Source organism: Diabrotica virgifera, chromosome 8 (assembly GCF_917563875.1).
Source record: "Diabrotica virgifera virgifera chromosome 8, PGI_DIABVI_V3a".
Classification (NCBI taxonomy): Eukaryota; Metazoa; Arthropoda; class Insecta; order Coleoptera; family Chrysomelidae; genus Diabrotica; species Diabrotica virgifera.
Window position 1 is genome coordinate 43,534,684 of NC_065450.1, and position 25,045 is coordinate 43,559,728.

General features: G+C 32.9%; 1 protein-coding gene and 1 long non-coding RNA gene across 5 annotated transcripts in view; both read left to right on the forward strand.

Moving 5' to 3' along the window:
* The window catches only part of LOC126889923 (E3 ubiquitin-protein ligase MYCBP2), a 743,799-nt gene that overhangs the window by 662,870 nt on the left and 55,884 nt on the right, over positions 1-25,045 (forward strand). For 3 of the 4 annotated variants that reach the window (XM_050658657.1, XM_050658658.1, XM_050658659.1), the window contains exons 45-47: positions 1,011-1,378; positions 8,613-8,879; positions 12,496-12,644. In XM_050658657.1, coding sequence (XP_050514614.1) covers positions 1,011-1,378; positions 8,613-8,879; positions 12,496-12,644 — 784 coding nt within the window. Of the gene's footprint in view, positions 1-1,010; positions 1,379-8,612; positions 8,880-12,495; positions 12,645-25,045 lie in introns of those variants that run through there. The other variant, XM_050658660.1, reaches the window with a different exon arrangement.
* On the forward strand, positions 16,756-18,207 carry LOC126889928 (uncharacterized). Its single transcript, XR_007700228.1, has 2 exons — positions 16,756-17,188; positions 18,058-18,207. It is a non-coding gene; the product is annotated as an uncharacterized LOC126889928 (long non-coding RNA).

Sequence of the window (25,045 nt, forward strand, 5' to 3'; positions counted from 1 at the left end):
GTTTACTAATTTCTTGCTTTTTGTCTATTGTTATTCATTTTTTATGGCACACTTTTTTGAGTATTTTATTTTGCACTTTATTTTACAACTTTATGTAGAATACAACCTTTATTGCGGATATATGTAAGTACCAAAGGGTGTAACAAAAAGGTACGTTTTAAATTAAATCACATATTTTGAAACCAAAAATAGTCCACTTGAACCTAACTTATCTTAGTACAAATGTGCACATATAAAAGTTGCAGCCCATTGAAGGTACAAAATGAAAATCGATTTTTTCCTTCCAATATAAGTATCGAAAACTGTTATTAGAGATTATTTTGAAATAGACATAATATGTGGCTTTCTTATGGTAGATCTTTAAAAAAATAACTGAAATTTTTGCACCCCATAAAAATGTTGTGGGAGCTTTGTTCCCTTAGAGCTTTGTACCCCCCCCCCAAATGTATGTGTATGTTCCAATAAAAAGTTTTAAAAATATTACGTTTAACTAATAATGGTATTATATCTAATATTTTTTGTATTTTGACAACGGCATCCGATTTGGACGTCGAAACGTTAATAAAATCATTTTTTTAGTAAAATTTTGGCTTATTATAGTTAATTACAAAAAGGCCACAAGAAAATAGCTTCACAACAACATCTAATAATTTAATTGGAACGTACACAAACATTTGTGGGAAGGGGAGAGCTTAAGGAAATAAAACCACCATTCAATTTTTATGGGGTGCACAAATTTCACTGTTATTTTTTTAAGATGTTCCTGATATAAGAAAACCATATATGTCCATGTCAAAATAATTTCTAACAGTTTTCGATACTTATATTGGACTACACATTTTGTAAATTCAAAGGGCTGTAACTTTTTTATGTGCACATTTGTACTAAGGTACCTAAGTTAGGTTCAATCCAACTATTTTTGGTCCCAGAATATTTAATTTAATCTATGACCTAACTTTTTTTTACACCCTGTTTAACTAATAGATTCTAATGTTCGTTATATGTTTTAGACTTTTCTAACAATGTTCTAAGACTAGAACTAAAGGGTCCAGATAACTCAGTAAGAGTTCGACAAATCCGCGTTCTTGGCAATATAGAAGGAGAATCCCTCAAAGTTGGAAAACAATACACTGCCAGTACCCTTCAGCAAAAATACTGCGAGGCAGAAACCCTAAGGGTCTTCAGGTTAATTACTTCTCAAGTATTCGGCAAATTATTACAAGGTGAAGACGGTCAAAGTATCACTAATGGAGAGTTACCGAATGGCTCTGGTTCTGTTAGCGAGAATGTTGATCCTAACGAAGAAAGTAACGAGTTGAGAGAACATGTTGTAGGAATTTTGTTCAGTAGAAGTAAATTGACTCATCTACAGAAGCAAGTAAGTCGTATTAGTAGCTATTACCTATCTACTATCTGAGAATGCTTTCTAATTAGTAACAAGTGTCTTCATTCTCCTTATTACTTTCTCTTACAACTCGATGATTTCCAGTTTATTTTTCTTTCTGATGATTCCTGCTGGTTATGCTGCTTAGAGTCCGGGATATGACGGTCCCCTACTCAAGAATTCTTTTATATGCACGAATTTGCTTGAGATTTGGATGGTAGGTAGAAAATAGCTCAAAGATCAAATCTACCCAATGCCAATATGTGCTTTTCCTTTGGGGGTACCCACCCCAACTCGGGGGTAGAAAATATTCATAAATTCTATGGTCATCATCATTCTCGTTGCCTTTTTCGCTATGCGGGGTTGGCTACTCCAATTGCATTTCTCCATGTTTCTATTTTCGGTCATATCAACATCAATCCCCCTTAACCGACATGTCCTGTCTAAGTGTCTCCCCCCAGGTCTTCTTTGGTCTTCGTTTCCTACTCCTCCCAGCAGCCCGCAGTTTAGCAATTCTTCGTATTGGGTGATTAACATCTCGACGTTGAACATGACCAAACCATCTTAACCTATGATCCCTCATTTTTGCATCAATTGGTGCCCCTCCCAGACTTCCCATAATATATTCATTTTTAATTTTATCCTTTCTCGTTACTCCATTCATCCATCTAAGCGTTCCCATTTCCACCACTTGCATTCGTTGTTCCTCTTTCTTTTTAACTGCTGAACATTCAGTTCCGTACCTCATATGCGGTCTTATTGCTGTTTTATAGAATTTTTTCTCCAGCTTCATTGAAATGTTTCAGTCACACACACAACACATCACTGTCACTCGCTTCCTTCCACTTCATCCATCTAACCCTAATGCTAATGCATGCATCTTCATATATTTTCCCATTACCCATATTTCACAACCATTTCACCATCCAAAAATATCATTTTATTTTTAGTTACTATATCTTTAAATGAACATTACAAATATTCTGTTTTTGTCCTACTAAGTTTTAAACCTTTTTCCTCCAGAGCTTGTCTCCACTGTTCCAATTTTTGTTCTAAGTCGCTTTCATTATTTCCTGCTAATACTACATCATCAGCATATGTACATTAAGCACCAGGGAGTGTTACCCTGTAGTTTCGGTGTTATCTGATCCAAAACTAATGAGAATAAATAAGGACTAAACACCGAGCCTTGGTGCAATTCTACTTTCACATGAAATTTATCAGTCACTCCCACACCTATTCTAACACTATAATCGGTATTACTCCCTCATACATATCTCCTTCTCACAATCTTTACTATTCACCAGGGACTCCTTTATTATTGAGTGTCCACCACAGAAACCTCTCAAGGAACTCTATCATAAATATGCTCTCTCAAGATTAATGAATAGCATATGAGCGTCTGTTTCTTTATCTTTGAAATGTTTTTTTGTATTTTTCCAACAACTACCTTATAATGAAAATGCATCTGTTGTTGATCTGCATAAAGCCAAATTGATTATCGGATATTTCGGTTTCATCACGTATCCTTCTATCAGTTATACTCTCTTCTATTTCTATTTTATTACTCGAAAAAGTTCTTCTATTTAGATATAGAAAATGTATATATTGTTGTGATCTTGATTATTGATATGAGATAATATTTTTATATGTCATTTAATTTAATCAATGCATTAATAATAATCTAATTAATTTACCAGATCACATATCAATATATTTTCAATCTCAGGGCTTTTTATAAAATTAATTACTTACATACGTGGCTTCTAAGTATTTCTTAATGGTTCCTAATCGGGATAGGAAAGAAAAGAGTAAAATAATAACACATATGGGTTACAATTGTAATCAAAATATTGTTTATTTTATTTAAATGGCAATCACTGCTTAATATTTGCTATATCTTATTATTCTTAAACATAACATTTATACATGGGAATCTTATTTCCTTTTGATTTCCAATTGAAAGTTTTTATTAACATTTAACTATTATGATTTATCAGCAACAATTCTATTTAAGTTTGATGAAGCTTTTCTGATATTATTGATTATGTTTTTTCAATTTTAAATGTGGTATTTACTACGAAAAACCCATACATTCATGTCCAAACAAATGAGACTGACCTTTTTTTTGTGCACTGAGAATGTCTTCACACAAGACCCGTTTCCTGCTATCCTTGGCTGCAATCAAAACCTCGTCCTGGCTTTCAGTAATGTTCTCCTCTGAAACTAGCTCGTATAGCTCTCGTTTCCTGCTTCTGTCGTGATGCTGTGTTCTACCTTTTTCGAAACTGCAATCAGCTACCGGGAACTCTTGGCTCAAGGAGGTTCTTTTACTCTCAACCTGGCCTACCTCTCGTTCTACGATAGATACTCCACACTCACGGAACTACACCGGCTTTCTCACTCTCCGTACACTACCGTCTACTACTCGACTTCACTTCTCGACAGCTCAAAACATTCTGATCTCTATTTGTCATTCATTCCCCTACTTTCTAAATATCCCTTCCAGATTCACAAATCAAACTTCCACCACCAACTCTCATTCGCAGTATTCCTCAAAACCCATTTTTAAACTTTCTAAATATGCTTAATGGATTTCAAAGAAAATAGTTAATTCCCATTCTAAAATTACTTTCTACTATATACAAATTTTAATGACCTATTCTCTATTTCCACTTAGTCTTATTTAGCATCGGCTAATGATCGAGCCTTCCGCGAACAACGATAATGACCTATTAACGATTTCACTTGAGTCTTATTTAATCACTTCTTAAAATTAAATATAACAATTTGTTGTATACAGGTTGTTCTAAATTTATATGCCCGTGGTTGAGAAAATTGAAAATATTTTATATTAAATTGAATTCTGTTTATAATTATCAAAATTTAATTTTCATATCAAATAGAAATATAACAAATTCCCGCCTTGTATTCGATAAAATTTATCTGCATTTTTAAATAAATTTTCTCGAGGCAAAACCAACTCCCTGTATATTTCCTTACTTTAATCTACGTCTTATACCCCTTCTTCTTGTATTACTCTAATTAGTCCCACCTGTAGAGTAATTGTTTCCTTATTTTCAGTGTCCTCATCCTGTGTTAGAGTGTCGGCTATTATGTTGTCTTTTCCTTTTTCCCATATCAATCTTCTGTCTTTTTCCTCAGATTTTTCACATACTTTTACCGTGTATTCTGCATCCTCGTTTTCATATGCCTCCTCTTCAAATGCCACTGTTTCGATCATATCTTTTTCGCTTTCATTTGTTAGCTTTATTTCTTCTTCTCCTGAGCTCATCTCTTCTTTTGAGGAATCCCAGTTTTCTTTTGCTTTTGATACTCTCAATTTTTCTTCTTCTGGGCTCAACTCTTCTTTTGAGGAGCCACAGGTTTCATTTTCTTTTGTCTTTTTCTGACTTTTTCTCCCTTTTCTTCTTTGTCCTTGCTTCGTTGCCAAATTCATTTCCACTGTTTGTTCTTTACCTGATTCGTCCGTATTTTGTTTCTCCTGTTCCTTGTTCTGTTCTTCTTCTTTTTCTTCTGTTAGATTCATCGTATTATTTTTAAAATCTATCACTACATGTTTTTCTGCCAATTCGTCAACTCCTACTATCATGTCATGTGACATGTTTGGCATTATTACACATTGTAGTGCATACATCTTCTTACCCAGTCGTACCATTACTCGTATGCCTTCATTTATAGTTGCCAATGTCCGTTTGTTTGCGCCCACTAAATTTACCCTAGGTATTTTGTAAATTAAATTTGTTAAGTTAACTTCTTCTATTAGTTTTCTGTTGACCAATGTTATTTCAGATCCAGTGTCTATCATAATTTTAATTGGTTTCTCGTTGATAAATCCATCCACAAATTTTAAATTAACTCCATTTTTCTTTTCGTTGTTTCTTGCCACTTTAATAAACTCCTTGGGGTTACAAAAGATTCCTGTTTGATTTTTGGTTTTTAGTGAGCGCCGTCGTGAAAAAACGCCGGTTGCTCATCGTAGTTTATATTTTCGTCATAATGTCTCTCTCCGTCATATTCATCTGTCTGGGTATTATTTACTTCTCTTCTATTTTCTCTTGGTCTGTCGGATCTGTTTCGGTTTTCTCGATATCCCTGTTCATTTTGTCTACCATTATTTCTGTTTTCTTGATTTGCGAGTGTGGTGTTTCTATTCTGGTATTCTCGATTTCTGTCCTCATTCCATTGCCTATTTCTTTGTTCATAATTTCCTCTTCCGTTGTCTCTATTTTCGTTTTCCCTTCTGGGATTAAATTCTCGTCTTGTATAGTCCCTCCTATTTTGATTTCTATCTCTGTAATCCTGTGTTTCTCGGAGCCTGTAATCTTCTCGCGACCTTCTTGATTTTCTTTCTCTTAAACGTGATTCTCTTATTTGTAGGAATTGGCATAAACTATCTATGTCTTTGTAGTTTTGCAATGTGATATGGTCTTCCAGCGTTTCTTCGAAATGTCTTGCAATCAGTTCGACTAATTGTTCCGATGAGTAATTATATTGTAGATGTTTTGCGTTATAGTAAATTTGTAATGCATATGTCCTTTCTGATATACCCATCCTATCATTGTATTTCCCATTTTGCAATTCCTTGTTAATTTCCAATTGTTGGACTTTTCCCCAGAAATAATTCAAAAATTTTTGTTCAAATTGTTGCCAACTGTCAAATTCTTCTTCTTTGCAATCGAACCATAGGCTTGCTTCATATTTTAGATGGTTTCTGATAGTTTCTTTTGCTGTTTCGAAATTTCCGATGTGCTGTATTTTCTTTTTCAGGCTATTTATGAACGGCACTGGGTGTAATCTTCTTACATCCCCGCCAAACCTTATCTTCACGTCATCTGTGCTATGTATAACCATTTCTCTTCTTTCTCCGACATTCTGTTGCGTCCTGTTTTCGGTGACTTGTTTTTCTATTTCTGTGATTCTTTTTTCCACTTCTTCTCTGTCTACTTGAATAGCATTTTCTAACTTATTTTCCAAATTTTCTAGTTCCTTTTTCTGGCCATTCGTTAACTCCTCCATTTTGTTTTGAATTATCATTTCTTGTTCTTTCATGTGGTCCTTCATTCTAATTTCTTGTTGTTGCATGTGATCTTTAATTTTCATTTCTTGCTGTTCTATCTCGTTTTTCATTGTTGTCAAACATCCTTTTATTTCCTTTTCATACTTTTCTATGCGTTCCTCTATTTTCTTATTGTTCTCTTCTATTGCTTGTTTTGTTTCCTTTTGATTGTCATCCATTTTTTGCTCCACTTTATCCATTTTCTTTGATGTTTCTTCCTGATTTTTATCCATTTTTTGTTGTGTTTCATCCATTTTCTGTTCCATTCTTTGTGACTGGAGTTGCATCAGTTGTAATATTTTATCTATTCCTGATAATTCTTGCTGTTCTGATGCCATGATTGTCGTGTCTAAAATATCTTCTTGGTCTGAATTATTCTCTTGATTTGAATGTTCTTTTTGTTTTTTGTTGTCTTTGCTTTGGCTTCTTGTCACAGACATTTGTTTTCAAGAAGTACTGTCCCCGCCAAATAAGAAATTTTACTAGTATGTTACCAAGACGACTTTTTCTCACCCAAATATTATAAATTGTCAATAAATATATCAAATGTAAATATCGTAAAAATAAAATATTAAATCAGTTATGTAAAATTTGTACCTAAAGAGATCTAAAATTTTATGTTATCAAATGTAAGTATCTCACTTTTTACCACAGGCATATAAATTTTCAAATACCGGCTTTACTCTTTCTATCCTTCAAATTTGCCACTAGAAATACTTTACAATGCCCCACGTTGGGCGCCAGTTGTTGTGATCTTGATTATTGATATGAGATAATATTTTTATATGTCATTTAATTTAATCAATGCATTAATAATAATCTAATTAATTTACCAGATCACATATCAATATATTTTCAATCTCAGGGCTTTTTATAAAATTAATTACTTACATACGTGGCTTCTAAGTATTTCTTAATGGTTCCTAATCGGGATAGGAAAGAAAAGAGTAAAATAATAACACATATGGGTTACAATTGTAATCAAAATATTGTTTATTTTATTTAAATGGCAATCACTGCTTAATATTTGCTATATCTTATTATTCTTAAACATAACATTTATACATGGGAATCTTATTTCCTTTTGATTTCCAATTGAAAGTTTTTATTAACATTTAACTATTATGATTTATCAGCAACAATTCTATTTAAGTTTGATGAAGCTTTTCTGATATTATTGATTATGTTTTTTCAATTTTAAATGTGGTATTTACTACGAAAAACCCATACATTCATGTCCAAACAAATGAGACTGACCTTTTTTTTGTGCACTGAGAATGTCTTCACACAAGACCCGTTTCCTGCTATCCTTGGCTGCAATCAAAACCTCGTCCTGGCTTTCAGTAATGTTCTCCTCTGAAACTAGCTCGTATAGCTCTCGTTTCCTGCTTCTGTCGTGATGCTGTGTTCTACCTTTTTCGAAACTGCAATCAGCTACCGGGAACTCTTGGCTCAAGGAGGTTCTTTTACTCTCAACCTGGCCTACCTCTCGTTCTACGATAGATACTCCACACTCACGGAACTACACCGGCTTTCTCACTCTCCGTACACTACCGTCTACTACTCGACTTCACTTCTCGACAGCTCAAAACATTCTGATCTCTATTTGTCATTCATTCCCCTACTTTCTAAATATCCCTTCCAGATTCACAAATCAAACTTCCACCACCAACTCTCATTCGCAGTATTCCTCAAAACCCATTTTTAAACTTTCTAAATATGCTTAATGGATTTCAAAGAAAATAGTTAATTCCCATTCTAAAATTACTTTCTACTATATACAAATTTTAATGACCTATTCTCTATTTCCACTTAGTCTTATTTAGCATCGGCTAATGATCGAGCCTTCCGCGAACAACGATAATGACCTATTAACGATTTCACTTGAGTCTTATTTAATCACTTCTTAAAATTAAATATAACAATTTGTTGTATACAGGTTGTTCTAAATTTATATGCCCGTGGTTGAGAAAATTGAAAATATTTTATATTAAATTGAATTCTGTTTATAATTATCAAAATTTAATTTTCATATCAAATAGAAATATAACAATATATACATATAAATTGCATCATTTACATAAGGTTTTGATTGGTTTTGACTATATTTTTGGCTAATGTTTTAATACAACTATTACTAATTTTCAGGTTATTGTTCACATTGTTCAAGCGATACGCAAAGAAACAGAAAGAGTTCACGAGGAATGGGAATCCAATCTATGTACCTCTTCAGGCTTTTCAAACCAGAGTCAAGAAGGTACCAAAAATTCGGATACCTACTGCTTCGAAATGTTGTCAATGGTATTAGCTCTGTCAGGGAGTTCTGTAGGCAGAAATTATTTATCTCATCAGACAGATTTGTTGGGAGATATTCTAACTTTACTTCATACTGGAAGTGCCAGGGTGCAACGTCAGGTACGATACTTATTTACTGATAAAATACTCAATGAATGAATCTTTTTAAATGTGTATAGTGCTTTTATACAAGGTGGGGCAAAAGTAATCACCCTATTAGAAAACCCTAAAACGTTTTGACATTTGTGAAGTAAATAAACGCAGAATACAAATCGGCAATCCATGAATCGGTTTACTCCGCAAAAACGTAGAAAAATTGTTTCCATGTTTTTGCACAACAATTCGTCGGTTGTGTTGGCCCAACGTGAATTGTGTCGCAGATTTGTTGGCCGTGCGCAGGGCCGCGCCAAGGCTTTCAAGCGCCCCGGGGCAAGTAATTTTAGGCGCCCCTTTCCTCCTTCCTTTTTAAGTAGTTTTTTGTAGCTTAGTGGATCGTTATACGGTATAAATACAAACTATTTTTATGTGTTAGGAAAGTATCATCATCATCATAATCTAACCGTTATCGTCCACTGCTGAACATAGGTCTCCTCTAAGTTTCTCCATGTCTCCCTATCTTGAGCTACCAGCTATCCAGTTCCCGGCAGTTCTCTTTACATCGTCACTCCAGCGCGTTGGTGGTCGATCTCTGTTTCGTTTATCCGATTTTATAACAAAGAAAAAATTGATCAAAAATGAATTGATATTGCGTCTTCGGGGTTGAAAAATATACGTTAAAATTAAGTCCGGAAGTGCATAAACTGACTAATTCTAAGCAACTTTTGTTCCATAATAATATACAGTTTTTTCTACCAAGTCAATACTTTTTCATTTATTTGCGAGTGAGTATGTTGCGCATGAGCATGAGTTGCGTTCATTTTTCAACATAAAAACCACGGTTTTAGACCGTTTTTTAAAAAAAAAATTTCTTAGCAAAAATAGAGCTTATAAAAAAATTTAAAAAACCTTTTGCACGCATGAAGTCAGTAGATCTAGTAGAGGAAGAGTTGTAGCTCAAGTAAAGTGGGTTCTGATTTCTTCAAATTAGATATCGAACATTTCAACGTGAAATAACCAAAAAATGAAGCACTTTTCGGGCAAAAATCATGACAATTTTTTTAAAGTCTTTCGAAAAAGCTTTATTTTTGTTTTTTCAAAATGTTTCTAGCAAAAGTAAGTCGGTAACGCAGAAAATAAAGTTGGTCCCTTTTTTTTAGTAAAAAAACATCATAAAAATCTCCGCATAATTAGCATTCCAAATGAAATTAATTGTTACAGCTTTACAATTTACTTATCTATATTTATATGATCTGAAAGTTTCACTATTTAAAAGTGCTTATTTTTAAAAAAATTGGTTTTAAATAAAAAAAATATATTGACATTTTTAAGAAAATACCTTTTTCAAAATTTTTCCTAAGAATATATTTTCGCTAAAATACTTACTTTTTGAGTAATTTGTCGGTGAAAAACGGTGGAAGACGTAAAACTGTCTAAAAACGTGTTTCGAGAGATGGTTCGAGATTCTGTCATATGTTGTATAATCTGTGTATAATATTAAAATACACGGATTATACGACATATGACAGAAGCTCGAAAGAAATGACTGTGAATGAAAATCCCTATAGTTCAGTTTAAGGGGAACGGAGCAAAATTCGAAATATTGACCATGTCAAAATTTTTAATGTGTTTTAAATGTATTCATTTTTTTCAAATCCTGAGAAAACTAATAAGTATTTTTGAAAAATTTAAATGCAGAATGAAAGACTATTTTATTACCGAGGGCCGAAAGTCCCTTAGAATAAATAAAAAGTTTCTATTGAATGAAATATTTGCAATTAAAAATCACACTAAATTTTTCCTTTTATTTTCACCCCTGTACCTTATTAAAATAAACATTATAGAAATTTTCAGGGATTTGCGGCCCTCGGTAATAATGTAATCGTTCATTCTGCGTTTAAATTTTTCAAAAATATTTATTAGTTTTCTAAGGATTCGAAAAAAAAATGAATACATTTAAAACACATTGAAAATTTTGACATGCGTCAAAATTTTTTCATTTTGCTCCGTTGGCCATTGAAAGAAATAATCATTCGTACACTTAGGGGATCAAAGTAATAATAGGTAATAACTGCTATTTTTATATCTACCTACGATTGGTAAATTTTCAATTTCACAAGATAATAAAATATTATTAATATTTCTGGTAATTTCGGTATTTTCAAATTTTTTTCGGCACATGCCGGCGCCTTTTTACTTCGGCGCCGGGGGGCACCGCCCCTCTCCGCCCTTATGGACGGCGCGGCCCTGGCCGTGCGACACCAAGTGAACAAACACTAAGGCTACGGCTCCACGGGCTGGAAATTGACGCTAGCAGTAGCCGCAAAACGAACTTAAGGTTCCACGGAACGGAATAGGAATAGCCGAACTGAACCGACTACGCACAAGTCCTGTAGTCGGTACAATTCGGCTATTCCTATTCCGTTCTGCGGAACCTTAAGTTCGTTTTGCGGCTACTGCTAGCGTCAATTTCCAGCCCGTGGAGCCGTAGCCTAAGGCGTTTGGACACTTGACTTGAAGAGATTGGAACAACACGAGATGCTCTCAACGCTGTCCGGCCCCGCAGCGGAGGTTCGGCTAGGAGTATTGCTGCTGTTATCCAAGATGTCGAAAAGGAGCCTGGAACATCGACTAGATGACGTGCTAGGCAGTTGAGCATTGGGCGGTGGTCCCTATGCAAGATTTTGGTGAGAAATTTAAAGATGTTCTTTTACAAAGTGCAGACAGTGTATCAGCTGTTAGCTGTTGACCGCCGAACTATTCTAACATAGGTACCCTCGAGTCATCCTGAATGTCACCGAAGAGGAGGACGATTTTTCATCAATAATTGTCATCAGATGAGCGAAGAGTCTCATTTGCATTTTAGCGGTTACGTGAATGAACAAAATTTTCATTTCAGAGCTATGATTACCAATTTTTTCTTCTTCAATTGGATGAATTTGGAATGTTTGGAATGTAGAATATGTGGTTCGAACAAGATGGTGCAACGGCTTACACTGCTCCAGCTACAACCGATATTCTGAAGGAAGCATTTCCTGGTCACTTAATCTCTCGTTTTGGTGAATTGATCTGGCCGTCCAGATCAAGCCTCAGACTCTTGAATCCATTAAGGAGAACATTCGCCGTGAATGCGAGAACCTGTCAAAGTTCTGGCAAGAGTGATGGAAAATGTGTAAAACGGGCTCGTATGCTCATCACTTCATCAGAATCAAGAGCTGGATATCAAAGGAAATATTAATAGCAATCGAAGCTATTTTCATCTTTAGCTACCCGGAATTTTCCCGAACAATGGAAAACAAAGGCATGCTTATGCCCAAAGACAAAATTTGCTTTAATGATGAGATATCGTCATCGTGAATGTGAAGGGAGCTAACCCACATTTTCTTAAAAATGAACCAACTGCAGCATCACAACCATAAATAAAGGTTCCACATTGTAGTGAAGAGATCTAAGTGAATATGTTGTCCTCGACTTGGATCTCTTCGCTACAATATGGAACCTTTCTTTCTGATTGTGATGCTGCAATTAGCTCATTTTTAAGAAAACGTGGGTTAGCTCTCTTCACATCCACGACGACGATATAAAAAATATGATTCCACAATTTCTTATTTACTTAGGTACTATTTTAATTTTGTTCCAGGTTACATCATTGCTACGAAGAATATTGCCAGAGATCACTCCAGAGGCTTTCGGCAAAGTTGTGGGTGTTAGAAAGTTACCCGCTAGAGATTTTAGCATAGTGTCAGTTGTTAACAAGGAATCCATTACCAACAGTTTTGATGTTAACCAGTACGTATCTTGTCATGCTTATACAGTGCTTATGTTACGGGTAAAGTTAGGTATTTAAACGGGTAATCCTAGGATTACCCGGGTAAAGTAAAGTACGAAGTATCCACCAGGTTTTGGTAAAATAAATGAAAATTTAAAACTGATGGAAATATTTGTAATTCCAAATGCCACAGCAGCTTGTGTTGTTTTAACAAATAGATTATAATTTTTATTTCTGCAGTATTTATTATAGTTTTACTTTCCCTACTTTTGTATGCTATGTACAGTCGGAAAAATTAAAGAATACCCATGAACGATCACATCAATCACTTATTTTGTATTTGCTGTCTTTTTCTATAAATAAGAAACGTTTGATATAGAAAAAGATAGCAAATACAAAATAAGTGATTGATGTGATCGTTCATGGGTATTCTTTCATTTTTCCGACTGTACCTACTAGTGTATACTAGTAGTATACAAAAGTGTCATTACTAGTATACCCAATTAAACATTTAATCACGAGGCAGCAAGGGCGGATCCAGGATCGATTTTCGGGAGGGGCCATAAATGTTTTTTTGGGGAGGAGTACCGGAGGTACGGGGGTAATTGGTAAAAATTGGGGTTACAATGGTGAGTTTTAAGGCATTTTTCACACAATTTTACCGTGTGTGAGAAGCGCCTTAAAACTCACCATTCCTGCCGTAGTACCGATTCCTACACATTTCTTCGGATCCAAGTGCAGTTCTTTCAACAAGTTTAATACTATTTTTCCCAATAATTCTCCTGTCAGGCCTTGTTCTTTCCCTCTTTCTTGATTTTCACTAATTATTTTTAGGTTCTCATAAGCGTCAATGAATTTGACAAAATCTTCACAAATGTTATTGTGTACCTGTCCGTCCGCTATAACTTTTCCCATGCGGTACGATTAATTTTCAATCAAATTAAGTCAAAACAGAAAGTGAAACGTACGCCGATGTGTGTAGTATATAGTATACAGTATACAAAATGTATATACACATCGACGTTCGCTTCAATTTATGTTTTGACTTAATTTGATTGAAAATGAATCGTACCGCATGGGAAAAGTTATAGCGGACGGACATATGTATCTCAAATTTAGATAAAGCTGTTCCACGTGGGATGCGTCGGTCGTTTCGCCAAATATTATTTGTTCAATTATTTCTTCACCACAACATGTTATTAATTGATTTTGACTGCTGCTAATGTATGTTGCTCAGGAAGCTACTGCGGATAGGTGTTATTTAAGAGTCTTATCGCCTGATGCGATTTTAAACCTTAACAATTCCCCTCATTCCTAGGTCCAGCATCTTCGTCCAGAAGCAGAAGGCCATCATCACGATGGTCTCTAAGCCCAGCCGCACACCAAAGAAACATGAAACATGAAACGAAAACATGTTTCATGAACCTAAAACACTGCTAAACAAATCTCAAAGTCCGCCTACCAATGAAACGAGTGTGATTCATGCTCATGACACATTTTTATTTTCGGAGAGTTTCATAAATGGGCGGACGTTTATTTGTTTAGCACTGTTTTATTTCCATGAAACGTAATTTACGTTTCATGTTTCTTTGGTGTGCGACTGGGCTTAGAGCAATATTTTGTCGACCTAAGAACACTACGACCTACTATTGGTCGTAGTCTTTCTTTATTTTTTTGTATTTGTTTAGACCTCTGAAGGCCGCGTCTCACCATCAAATAATTTGATCAAACAGTTTGAGCAAACTCCGGAAGTACGTCAAAGTGACGTCACAATTGCAGTTTTTTTGAAATTCTAAAAATCTGTGCTCTCACTATCAGTTTAGTTTGATCAAATTTTTTGTATTGAGTTGTCTAACTTGTTTGCACTTTATTTAAAATTAAAATTTTTCATTATTATCCACAATGAACACTCAGGATGTGACGTCACTAGCTGTCACTTTCAGTTTGCTCAAACCAGTTTGATCAAATTATTTGATGGTGGGACGCGGCCTTGAGAGTCTATCTGGTTAGACTGACTTTTGAGGGTTGCGATACTTTGTAGAAAATCCAGCTCAACCTGAATGCATTCCTTGTGGTATGATGTTTTTTTATGCGTTTATATGGCTCCATCTTTGCTCATAAGTTTGGCGAAAGATGTTACAGGTTTCGTGACAAGGCTTTGGGCTGTCATCCCGTTATTGTGACCATATTTTTCATTAGAAAAATAAAACGCAAACAACGTAAAACAAATCCTTTTGACTATACGAAAATACCAACCAACTTCCTTTGTTCTAAGTGCTAGTGACCCAAGTAACGCTTCATTTCTTTTTTATTCTTTGTGTATATAGAATATGGAAATTTATACCATTTTGATGGCTGTCAAGGTCGTTCTAATAATTGGCACTTTGTAAAATTATCAACATTTTGATTTATAAAAAACCCAAGTCATTCTTGAAGCTTCCGTTTCTTCCTTTTTTCAATTTTAGTCTAGAAAACATATTTATCCCCTGTTTTGTACATATAAATGTGTTTGAAATTAAAAACATTTGAACTGCAAATATTTAAATTTATATTTTTTTAATTTCTGGGAGGGGGCCATCTCCCCCTCCCTGGATCCGCCCTTGCGAGGCAGCAGGTAGAATGTGTTTTACCAGAGTAAAGTCCGAAATTTTTGAACTATTTAAATTATATTTCGGACTTACTATCTGATATTACCGATACCCAGTAGCGTACTGATAGATCCGCGGGCCCTCCGCCCTAAGTGTCTGGTTTATTATAAAAATTAGTAGATTTATTATTTATGTCCGTAATTTTTTTTGTTTTTGGTGGAAATGGAACGCGCTGCAAGGAATTTGACCCGCAATGAGTGCGTTCAAGCAGTCACCTTACATAGCGAAGAACATAGCTGCCATGCTATCGGCTCCTTATATTGGTAACACTTTTTTGCTAATGCACGATACTGCAAGACCTGACTTTGCACGAACTGTAACCGAAAATTTACAACAGGTAAATCTTCGGATTTTTAATTGGCTACCGCATAGTCCAGATCTTAACCCAACCAAACATTTGTGGGACATAATTGGCAGAAGACTACGACAGCGTTTGCCACCTCCTAGAACCTTACAAGAGGTAGAAACAGTAGCTCTAGAGATTTGGAATGATATTGTTATTAAAGACCAACTAGCAAACCTCATTTGTAATATAAAAGGACATATCTCTTTTATTATAGAACATATGCGAATGAATCAAAAAACAAAAATAACAAAAACGAGAAAACTGGAATATCTAGGCTACATAATGAGAGGAGAAAAGTATTCCCTGCTAAGACTCATAATCCAAGGAAAACTCTGGAAAAAATGTGAGACGTAGGAGGATTTCCTGGTTGCCAAATTTAAGGGAGTGGTACGGGTGCAGTTCAATACAATTGTTCAGAGCTGCAGCCAACAAAGTTAAGATTGCTATGATGGTAGCCAAACTCCGATAGGAGACGGTACTGCAAGAAGAAGAAGAAGAATATTCCGCAGGGTGTTCCGAACTTTTAGAAAAAAACACAATATGATTGGTATACGCTCTGAGCTTCGCTGGTGTCGCTCCTGGCGGATTACTAATTCAACTTTCACCGGTAATTTTTAAATTTATTATTTAATTGTTATCGCTTAATATTTACAACGCTAAAAAGTAATTAAATTGTAATAGATTTTTTTAAGATTTTGCTAATCATTTTGACGCTCTATGATGAAATATTAATTTCTTACTTCGGATACTTTCACAATTATCGTGTAGATGGCGCTAAGATTAATATAGATTAATTTATAATTACATATTACGGAACATTAAAAAAACGTAAATTTAGTATTTAAAACGTAAGTATATTTAAGGTAAAAATATATAGCACAGCTTTGACCAACTAATATTTTTTATCATTAAGTTTTTAATTTTAATTTTAAATTAATCACTTTGACATTTATGTAAAATTTCCGGTAATCGTTTACAGACTTGCCACTACTGGCGCTCGCGAATTTATAAATATCCCCTCTACGTACGAGCTCACAGCGTATAGGGCTTTTCATCGACTGTCATTTGTTTCGAGCTTCTGTCATGTGTCACATAATATTAATATATCTACGTCATACGTCTTTGGTTTGTATCATTGGTATATACCAATAACGTATGACGTAGATATATTAATATTATGTGACACATGACAGAAGCTCGAAACAAATGACTGTGAATGAAAAGTCCTATACCCGATATTGGGATAAACCGTAATCGTACCCCTTCCTAACTGCCAAAGTGTCATGGCCGCCGTCGGGACCTATTGTGCTGACATTTACAATGTTTACATATAGAAAAGTTTGTTTTTTTCTGCTTATAATGCCGTTTTCTAAAGATATTAGTGAACAAAATCGATTTGCTAACAATATTTAATATATTTTAAATGTGCTAAAATTGGATTCAACAGCAAAAGTCGCATAAATAACATATAAATGACGAATTTGTTTACCTATTACAAATGGGGTTATGTGGTTGTAACTGTTTATTTTGGGAATAAAATGAAAATGATCAATTAAACGACTGGAAAACTGTAAGTATTACAATTAAAACATGTTTATCCTATCACAAGAGTTCACTTCATTTTAAGAAAGCTAATTATTATTATACAATAGACATGTATAAACTGCCATGTACTTTTAAGGTTACTTTTGATCTGTTTTCAAAGCTTATGATTAAATGTTACCTCTTTATTAATTAGATTTGCCAACAAAAGATGCATGATTAAGGCCAAATGCAATTCCTTTGCTAAAGTCATAAAAAAAGTACAAATACAGTTAAAAAAATTATTTTAAAAAGGTCTCTCAAAAGACATGAAAATTATACAACAACTCAAAAAACTAGAGAATGTAAAGAAAGCCAGGTTATTGGAAATGGAATTCCTGTTTAATTGAAAGCCAGTAAACTATCCAAGACTTTTCAGAATCAAATGTGTCAACTTGTAAAACGATTCTTCTGACATTTTTAGTAAAAACCAGATTATCCTCAAGAAAAATTCTGTTTAAGTGAGACTCAAAGTCATATTTGTGAATGTGTCATCTTTGAATGAAACAATTTTTTTACCTAAACAATTAAATGTATGGATCTAATTAAAAACAATGCTGAATCAAGTACAGTTACAGAAATACAATCCTTTGAACTTCTAAATGTGATTGTTGAAAGTGTTGAAATAGCTACTGCATAGGGATTCGAAAGGGATAGACTTGTTATGAACGCACTTGATCATGTACTTCTTACTGTTATAAAGTTGAAACAAAACTTATTTTATGCTTTTTTATCAGTCACTTTTAATTGTGTATCAACTTTACGTGGTACATCGTGCAAAAATTGCTAAACATGCAAACATTATATTTATTTTCTGTGTTACATTGGATACTATGATTGAATGTCTTCCTCTTTTAGATAGTGAAGTGAAGAACATCTTGAAGTTCCAATGATGTTTCAAGATGAGATAAATCGAAATAATGGTTGTATGTTAGAAGGACAGAGAATACGAAGAAATGTTATTGCTGCATACTTAGTGTAGTGAAATACAAACTTCAAACATTATAATATATTTTTTTATTTCAAACATTTCATATGATTATGAAAGAACATCTTCCTCTTTAAAACAATGAAGAAGTGAAGAACATAATAAAGTTCCAACGAAAATGATTCCAGATGAGGAAAATCGAAATAATGGTTGTATGTTACGTGTATAGAGAATACGAAGAAATGTTATTGCTGCAAACTTAGTGTAGTGAATTAAAAACTTATTGTCAAATACAAATCAATTTATTTCATACTTTTATAATATATAGTGGTACAATTTTATATGTGTTCAAATAAAATATTAATAAATAAAATACAATAAACACAAATCATGTATATCTTACAATGAATTACAAAATCAAAAATTAATTACAAAAATATCAAAATAAATCTAAAATATTAAAAAGTAACCCATAATTTTTATAGTACCTACATACTTTGGTTGGTACTCTAATAATTTGGAAATCCATTAAAGTTTGTAGATGGAAATTGCAGGTATCTAAAAAATATATAAAGTAACTCAACAATCTCTTTTCAATTAGGGTTGCAGTTGATAAAGATGAATGACCCTTGCTCGGGAAATCAAATGTATCTAAAAAAAATTAAGTAACAGCTTTCTAACAAAACAATCTTAGCACTAAACGGAAACAAAGATACTGGTAAGTATTAAAACATTTTTTGAAAAATCTTTCTGAAAGTGAAAATAAAGACTACTCTCTATGGGAACAACTAAAACTGGGTATGCTTTACAAAAAAATGTATCCAGAACAAACTTCTTCTCTATAAGGCAATACTACTACAAGTCTGGATGTACAGGATTTAATTCTGGGGAACTGCCAGTAACACATAATATGCAAAGACTACAAAGATTCCAATCCAAAGTCTTTCATGATGTCCGATTTTTTTAGTACCACTACCAAATATCACGCTAAACTTAAAATTCTTACAATGAAGATAGCTAAAGCTTGAGTACACATAGATAGATCCAACCAAATAAATAAAAACAATTAATGTATGTAAAATGTATGTTAGTCTTCTTCCACTTGCAGAAGATATTTTCAGTTGTTTGTGCCACTGTGAACTTAAGATCTCTAATATTAACCGATGATAAATTTATGAAAACTGATTTTAAATATTAAAAACTTTCAGAGATATTTCAATTTTCGAAACATCTTATAAAAGAGTGAAAAATATTCAGAGACACCTTACAGCCATAAACCAGTAAAACTAAAATATTTAATGTTTTTGTATAAATTAATATTAATATTTATGGACTTTTTAAATATATCTTTAAAAATTTTATGATAAATAAAATGTTTTTGAGTAAAGGCAATATTTTTTTTGTATGGTAATAGAAAAGATTAATATTTGAAATCATATACAGCATCACATTTTATAAATTATAATCTTTTTATTATAAAAATAGTAATACCGTGTGTCTACGGATGGGGTGCCCAAGAGGAAAAACTTTTTTATTTTCAATTTTAGCGAAAAATGTCATTATTGATAAAAACTTTTGCTTGTTCTAAAACCCCATAAAATGAACTAAAATTCAAGTTTTTCAAATCCTGCTTATTTTTATAGCCAATTTTATGTAAATCCCTATAAATTTTTGCACTAAGTTCGAAATTGTAACAATAATAACTTGGGAGAACAACCCTTTCACTTCTCTGGATTACGAAGCCAGACTTTGTCGTTCTCCTTGAATCATCCAATTATTTATTAATTAAATAATTATTAATACAACAATTTTAATAATGAAATTTATCACAAGATAAATTCTTTATTGATAGCTTAACATTGTCAAAAAAATTGACAATTCGCAAATTATTTATCGAAGTTGATAGTTACTAAGCTACATTGTGGCTTGGCAACACTAGATTATTGTTAAGATTTCAAACTTAGTGCAAAAATTTACATAAAATAGGGATTTACATAAAATTGGCTACAAAATTAAGCAGGATTTAAAAAACTTGAATTTTATTTCGTTTTATGGGGTTTTAGAACAAGCAAAACTTTTTATCAATAATGACATTTTTCGCTAAAATTGAAAATAAAAAAGTTTTTCCTCTTGGGCACCCCAACCGTGGACACACTGTATATAATTATAATACTAAAATCACAATAAAGATGCACTAGAAAGAAACAAACACAAGACATGATGAATGTTATGAGGAGCACTCACAAATCATGATTTACAAAGTTTATACATTGTAAATCATGATTCGGGAGTGCTATTTGTATCATTCAACATGTCTTGGGTTGTTTATTTCTGGTGCATCCTTATTGTGAGTTTAGTATAAGAGAATTACAAGTTTTATGTTAAATCTTCTGAATCAAATTTTTGTTAGGTATCATGTCACTCTTACTAATTTTATCCCATAAACACTTTGAAATAATACATTTTTTAGTTCTATGACTGTTATCAATTGTTGGATATCATATTGGCTACCATATTCGCTATTGTGGCTTTATTGACAGCAGCTCTAACTAATGATGATGGAGTCGATTTTCCATACTATGGTCTTAGATTGTTCAGCTATGATTGTGAGATTCTACCAGAACCACATTTACCTTGGATCTTTCTCTGAATTATCAAATGCAAAAGTTCATATTTTTTAGGGTGTTTCATACCTAAGTATTATTGACCTAAGTATTCCAGCTTGTGTCTCTTTAGTCAAATGGAAATTATTATATGAAACTCTACAAGAACACATTCATATTATAGTCAATTAAGTATATTAATTTTAATCACAAATGTTTATTGGTTGAGAGAGTGACTTTTTTACTTATGCTCAATCAAATATTTTTACTATTTTCTGTTAGTTTTTTAATAGTTATTTATGATATAAGTGTTAAAAGTACACATTTAAGGCACGCATGTGAAAGTCTGCAATTCACATGAGTGCCTTAAAAATGTACTTTTTAACACACATATCATACAATATTTTTTCTGCAAACGTAATTACAGAATAATATCTACAAAAACTTTTTTCTACAACCGTGTTAAAAATTCAATTTTTAGCACTCCATAAGAGCATTAAAAATGCTACTTTAAGGCACAAGTGCTTTAAAATTTTTATGGCACTGCAATTCGTATTGACCGTATAGACAATTTTGATGTAATGTCACAAAAATATAAAAATGGAATGTCAGTCAAGTTCAAGTAAAAGTTTTTGTAGATATTGTCCTGTAATTACGTTTGTAGAAAAAATATTGTATGATATGCGTGTTAAAAAGTACATTTTTAAGGCACTCATGTGAATTGCAGAACTCGCTATCGCTCATTCTGCAAACTTTCACATGCGTGCCTTAAACGTGTACTTTTAACACTTATATCATAAATAACTATTACTTGAACTGACATTCCATTTTTATATTTTTTTGACATTACATCAAAATTGCCTATACAGTCAATACGAACTGCAGTGCCATAAAATTTTTAAAGCACTAGTGCCTTAAGGTAGCGTTTTTAACGCTTGTATAGAGTGCTGAAAGTTGCATTTTTAACACGGTTGTAGAAAAAATAAATTTTATGTATATTTTATCTAAAAAAGTATTTAAGCACTTAAATATTTTTTCAAAAATAGAATATTTTTATGAACTTCTTTAATTCTTTTTTATTTTAACTTTAATGCAATCTGTTATCATTATAACAATATGACAGATATAAAAAATGACACAGTGGGAACTACACTCAGGGGTGAGAACTCTTTACATATTTATATTAATTTAGTCTACATTACCATATTTCTGACTTTTTTACAAATTAGTAACTACTATCTACTTCCCAGTGGTGTAGAGATCTGTAACTTTTCTTAACCCTCTAGTGCCCTAGTTTGCCTCAAGGCGGACCATAATAAAAATTTCCATGCTTACTATTTAAGTATTTTATAGCTGCAATACCGAAACCAGCCTCTGGACTAGATCAGATAAGCATCCAGCTTTTAAAAGTTTGGGTGATCAGACAGATTTTTACCCTATAATTTTCAGTTTAGCATGATATTTGGTAGTGGTACTAAAAACATCGGACATCATAAAAGACTTCGGATTAGAATCTTAATAGTTTTTGCATATTTGTATTACTGGCAGTTCCCCAGATTTAAATCCTGTACATCCAGACTTGTCGTAGTATTGCCTTATAGAGAAGAACTTTGTTCTGGATACATTTTTTTGTAAAGCATGCCCAGTTTTAGTTGTTCCCATAGAGAGTAGTCTTTATTTTCACTTTCAGAAAGATTTTTCAAAAAATGTTTTAATACTTACCAGTATCTTTGTTTCCGTTTAGTGCTAAGATTGTTTTGTTAGAAAGCTGTTACTTAATTTTTTTTTAGATACTGGTTCGTCCACATAAGTAGGAATAACAATTTTTAATTTTCTTGTTTTTGTAAAGAATATTTTAATTCATTTTCTTTTCAATATTATGGGACACCCCGTATATACGAGTAGGCCAATACCTAATTCAGTGAGTATGTATTAATTTTTATCATTATTTTCAAGTAAAAACCTTAAAGTTTTTTGTATGTAATTACCTGCCTACTCGCCTCATTTTAAAAAGACAATTCGCCAACCAACTCTCTTGGTTAACAGTCACTTACAATCATTCCGAAAAGTGTATAGAAACTCAATATAGTCCTCGCGAGTGATTTATACTTTATACTACTCAGCAATAGCAGTACGAAAAATAGCAGGCCTGCTCCAGCTTGTGCAACGAGAAATGACAAGGTAGGAAATATTTTTATTACAATTTACTTTAAGGTCTGGTTTTTTTACTGTTATTTTTTTTATTCTATTTTAAATTCACCCTATGCTAAACAGTCCACTAATAAAGCTCACTGAGTTAGTAATCTCCTCCAAGATAATTTATTGATCCGTTACGAGCCTGATAGATCCATTTTCTATATTTTTTTCTTGCATTTTTCATTTTTCTAAGAGGGTAATATAGTCGGGGAAAGTTTCTTTTAAACCTGAATTGTTTGATTTTATTGTCATACTTTGCTAATTTACAAAGATCAGAATCAAATTCAGGTTATTTAACCGCATTTCCTTTGACTTTATTTTTTGTTATTCTTTAACATAAGGCGATAAAATATTCTTTACAAAATTAAAATCACGTATCAATTAGTACATTGGTTTTTTGTTTGTGCCGATCGTTAGTGGTACCTATACCTCAGTTAATGTTGTTTTTTAAGTAAAAAAGGAACACATTAATGTAAAAGTAATTATTATTAAATTGTCAACGTCGGCCAATAGACAAATTTTGTTATAATAATTATTATACAGGTTGACTCTATTATAGATGAAACTGTGTGTTTATTTTACACAGTAATTTTTATTTAAAGGGTTTATGTTTTATAATTATTTTTTGTCTATAAATATTCAAATAGCAGAGGACATAGTTTTCTATTTTATTAGCACAAAGTTCGGTTGTATTTTATTAATTTTCGTGTGGTGAACCTATTTTATTTCCTAACGCTAATTTCATATTTTTCTAAATTTATTAATTCTACATTTAAATTTACAAAATGGCAGATAAAATTAAAAAATATCAATCTTTAAGACAAGTTGAAGTGCAACAAATGACTGAAATTCATGCTGTTGCTTTAAAGGTAGCTGCTGACGATAAGAATTTTTACCCGGTTTTGGAAGTTATGTATGAAGGATTGGAAAAAATTCGTGACAATTTTTATGATCTTCATAATAAAATAATTATGTTAGTTTCTGAGCAAGATAATGAGGACGCGCTATTTAAAGTCGAAGATGATTGCCGTAGTAATTTTGACAAATTATATTATAAAATTAAATTAACATACGTGCAAGCCTTTAGAAAATCTTCAACATCAAGTCAGCAAACTACATCAACTTCACAGTCTCAAAATCCTTTACCTATAAATTATTTTAATTTACCGAAACCGGAATTGCCATCTTTCAGTGGAAAAATAACTGAATTTAGAAGTTTTATAGATCAGTTTGATGCTCGCGTTCATACTCTTACTTACTTACAACCAATTGACAAATTTAATTTGTTACTATCGTGTTTAAAGGGTGCAGCGCGCGATGCTGTGGATCATATTGACATCACAGCAAACAATTCTCCAATTGCCTATGATCTGCTTTGTGAAAGGTTTAATAATGTTAGGGTAATCGCTGCCAATTTATGGAATAACCTTGAAAGTTCACCACAACTGACTTCAGAAGATCCAAAAGAACTACGCAAGTTGTTAGATACATTTTCGAAAAATGTGGCATCTCTAAATAAGCTAGGACTACCCACAGTACATTGGGATTTTATACTTGTTCAAATGATTTTAAAACGATTAACTGTTTCTTTAGTAACACGTTTTGAGCTTTTTCATAATAATTCAACCATCCCAAGCTATAAAAAACTGATTGATTTTTTAAATCAAAGTTGTCTCGCTTTAGATAATATTGATTTTCACACTAAACCAAAATCTAACTTTTCTAAAAAACCTAATTCTTCCAAATCTACATCATTGCTTGCTCAAACAGAACCTGAACCAAAATGTTCTATCTGTAAAACTAATGATACCCATGCCATTTATAAATGCTCCGTTTTTTTGGCAAAATCTCCTGTAGATCGATTTCAATTAATAAAAAAGAACAAGATGTGTATTAACTGTCTTGGATCACATCGTTCTAGCCTATGCAAATCTACATGGACTTGTCACTCGTGCCATAAAAAACATCATACACTCCTTTGCTTCTCCTCTTCTAAGAAAGAAGAGAATGTTCAAGATTCGGCGGCATCCACTTTAAATTCAACGACTGGATCATCCGTTTCTGTGTGTTTTTCCTCCGCTGATAAAAGTACTTTGCTTTCCACTGCATGTATTGAGGT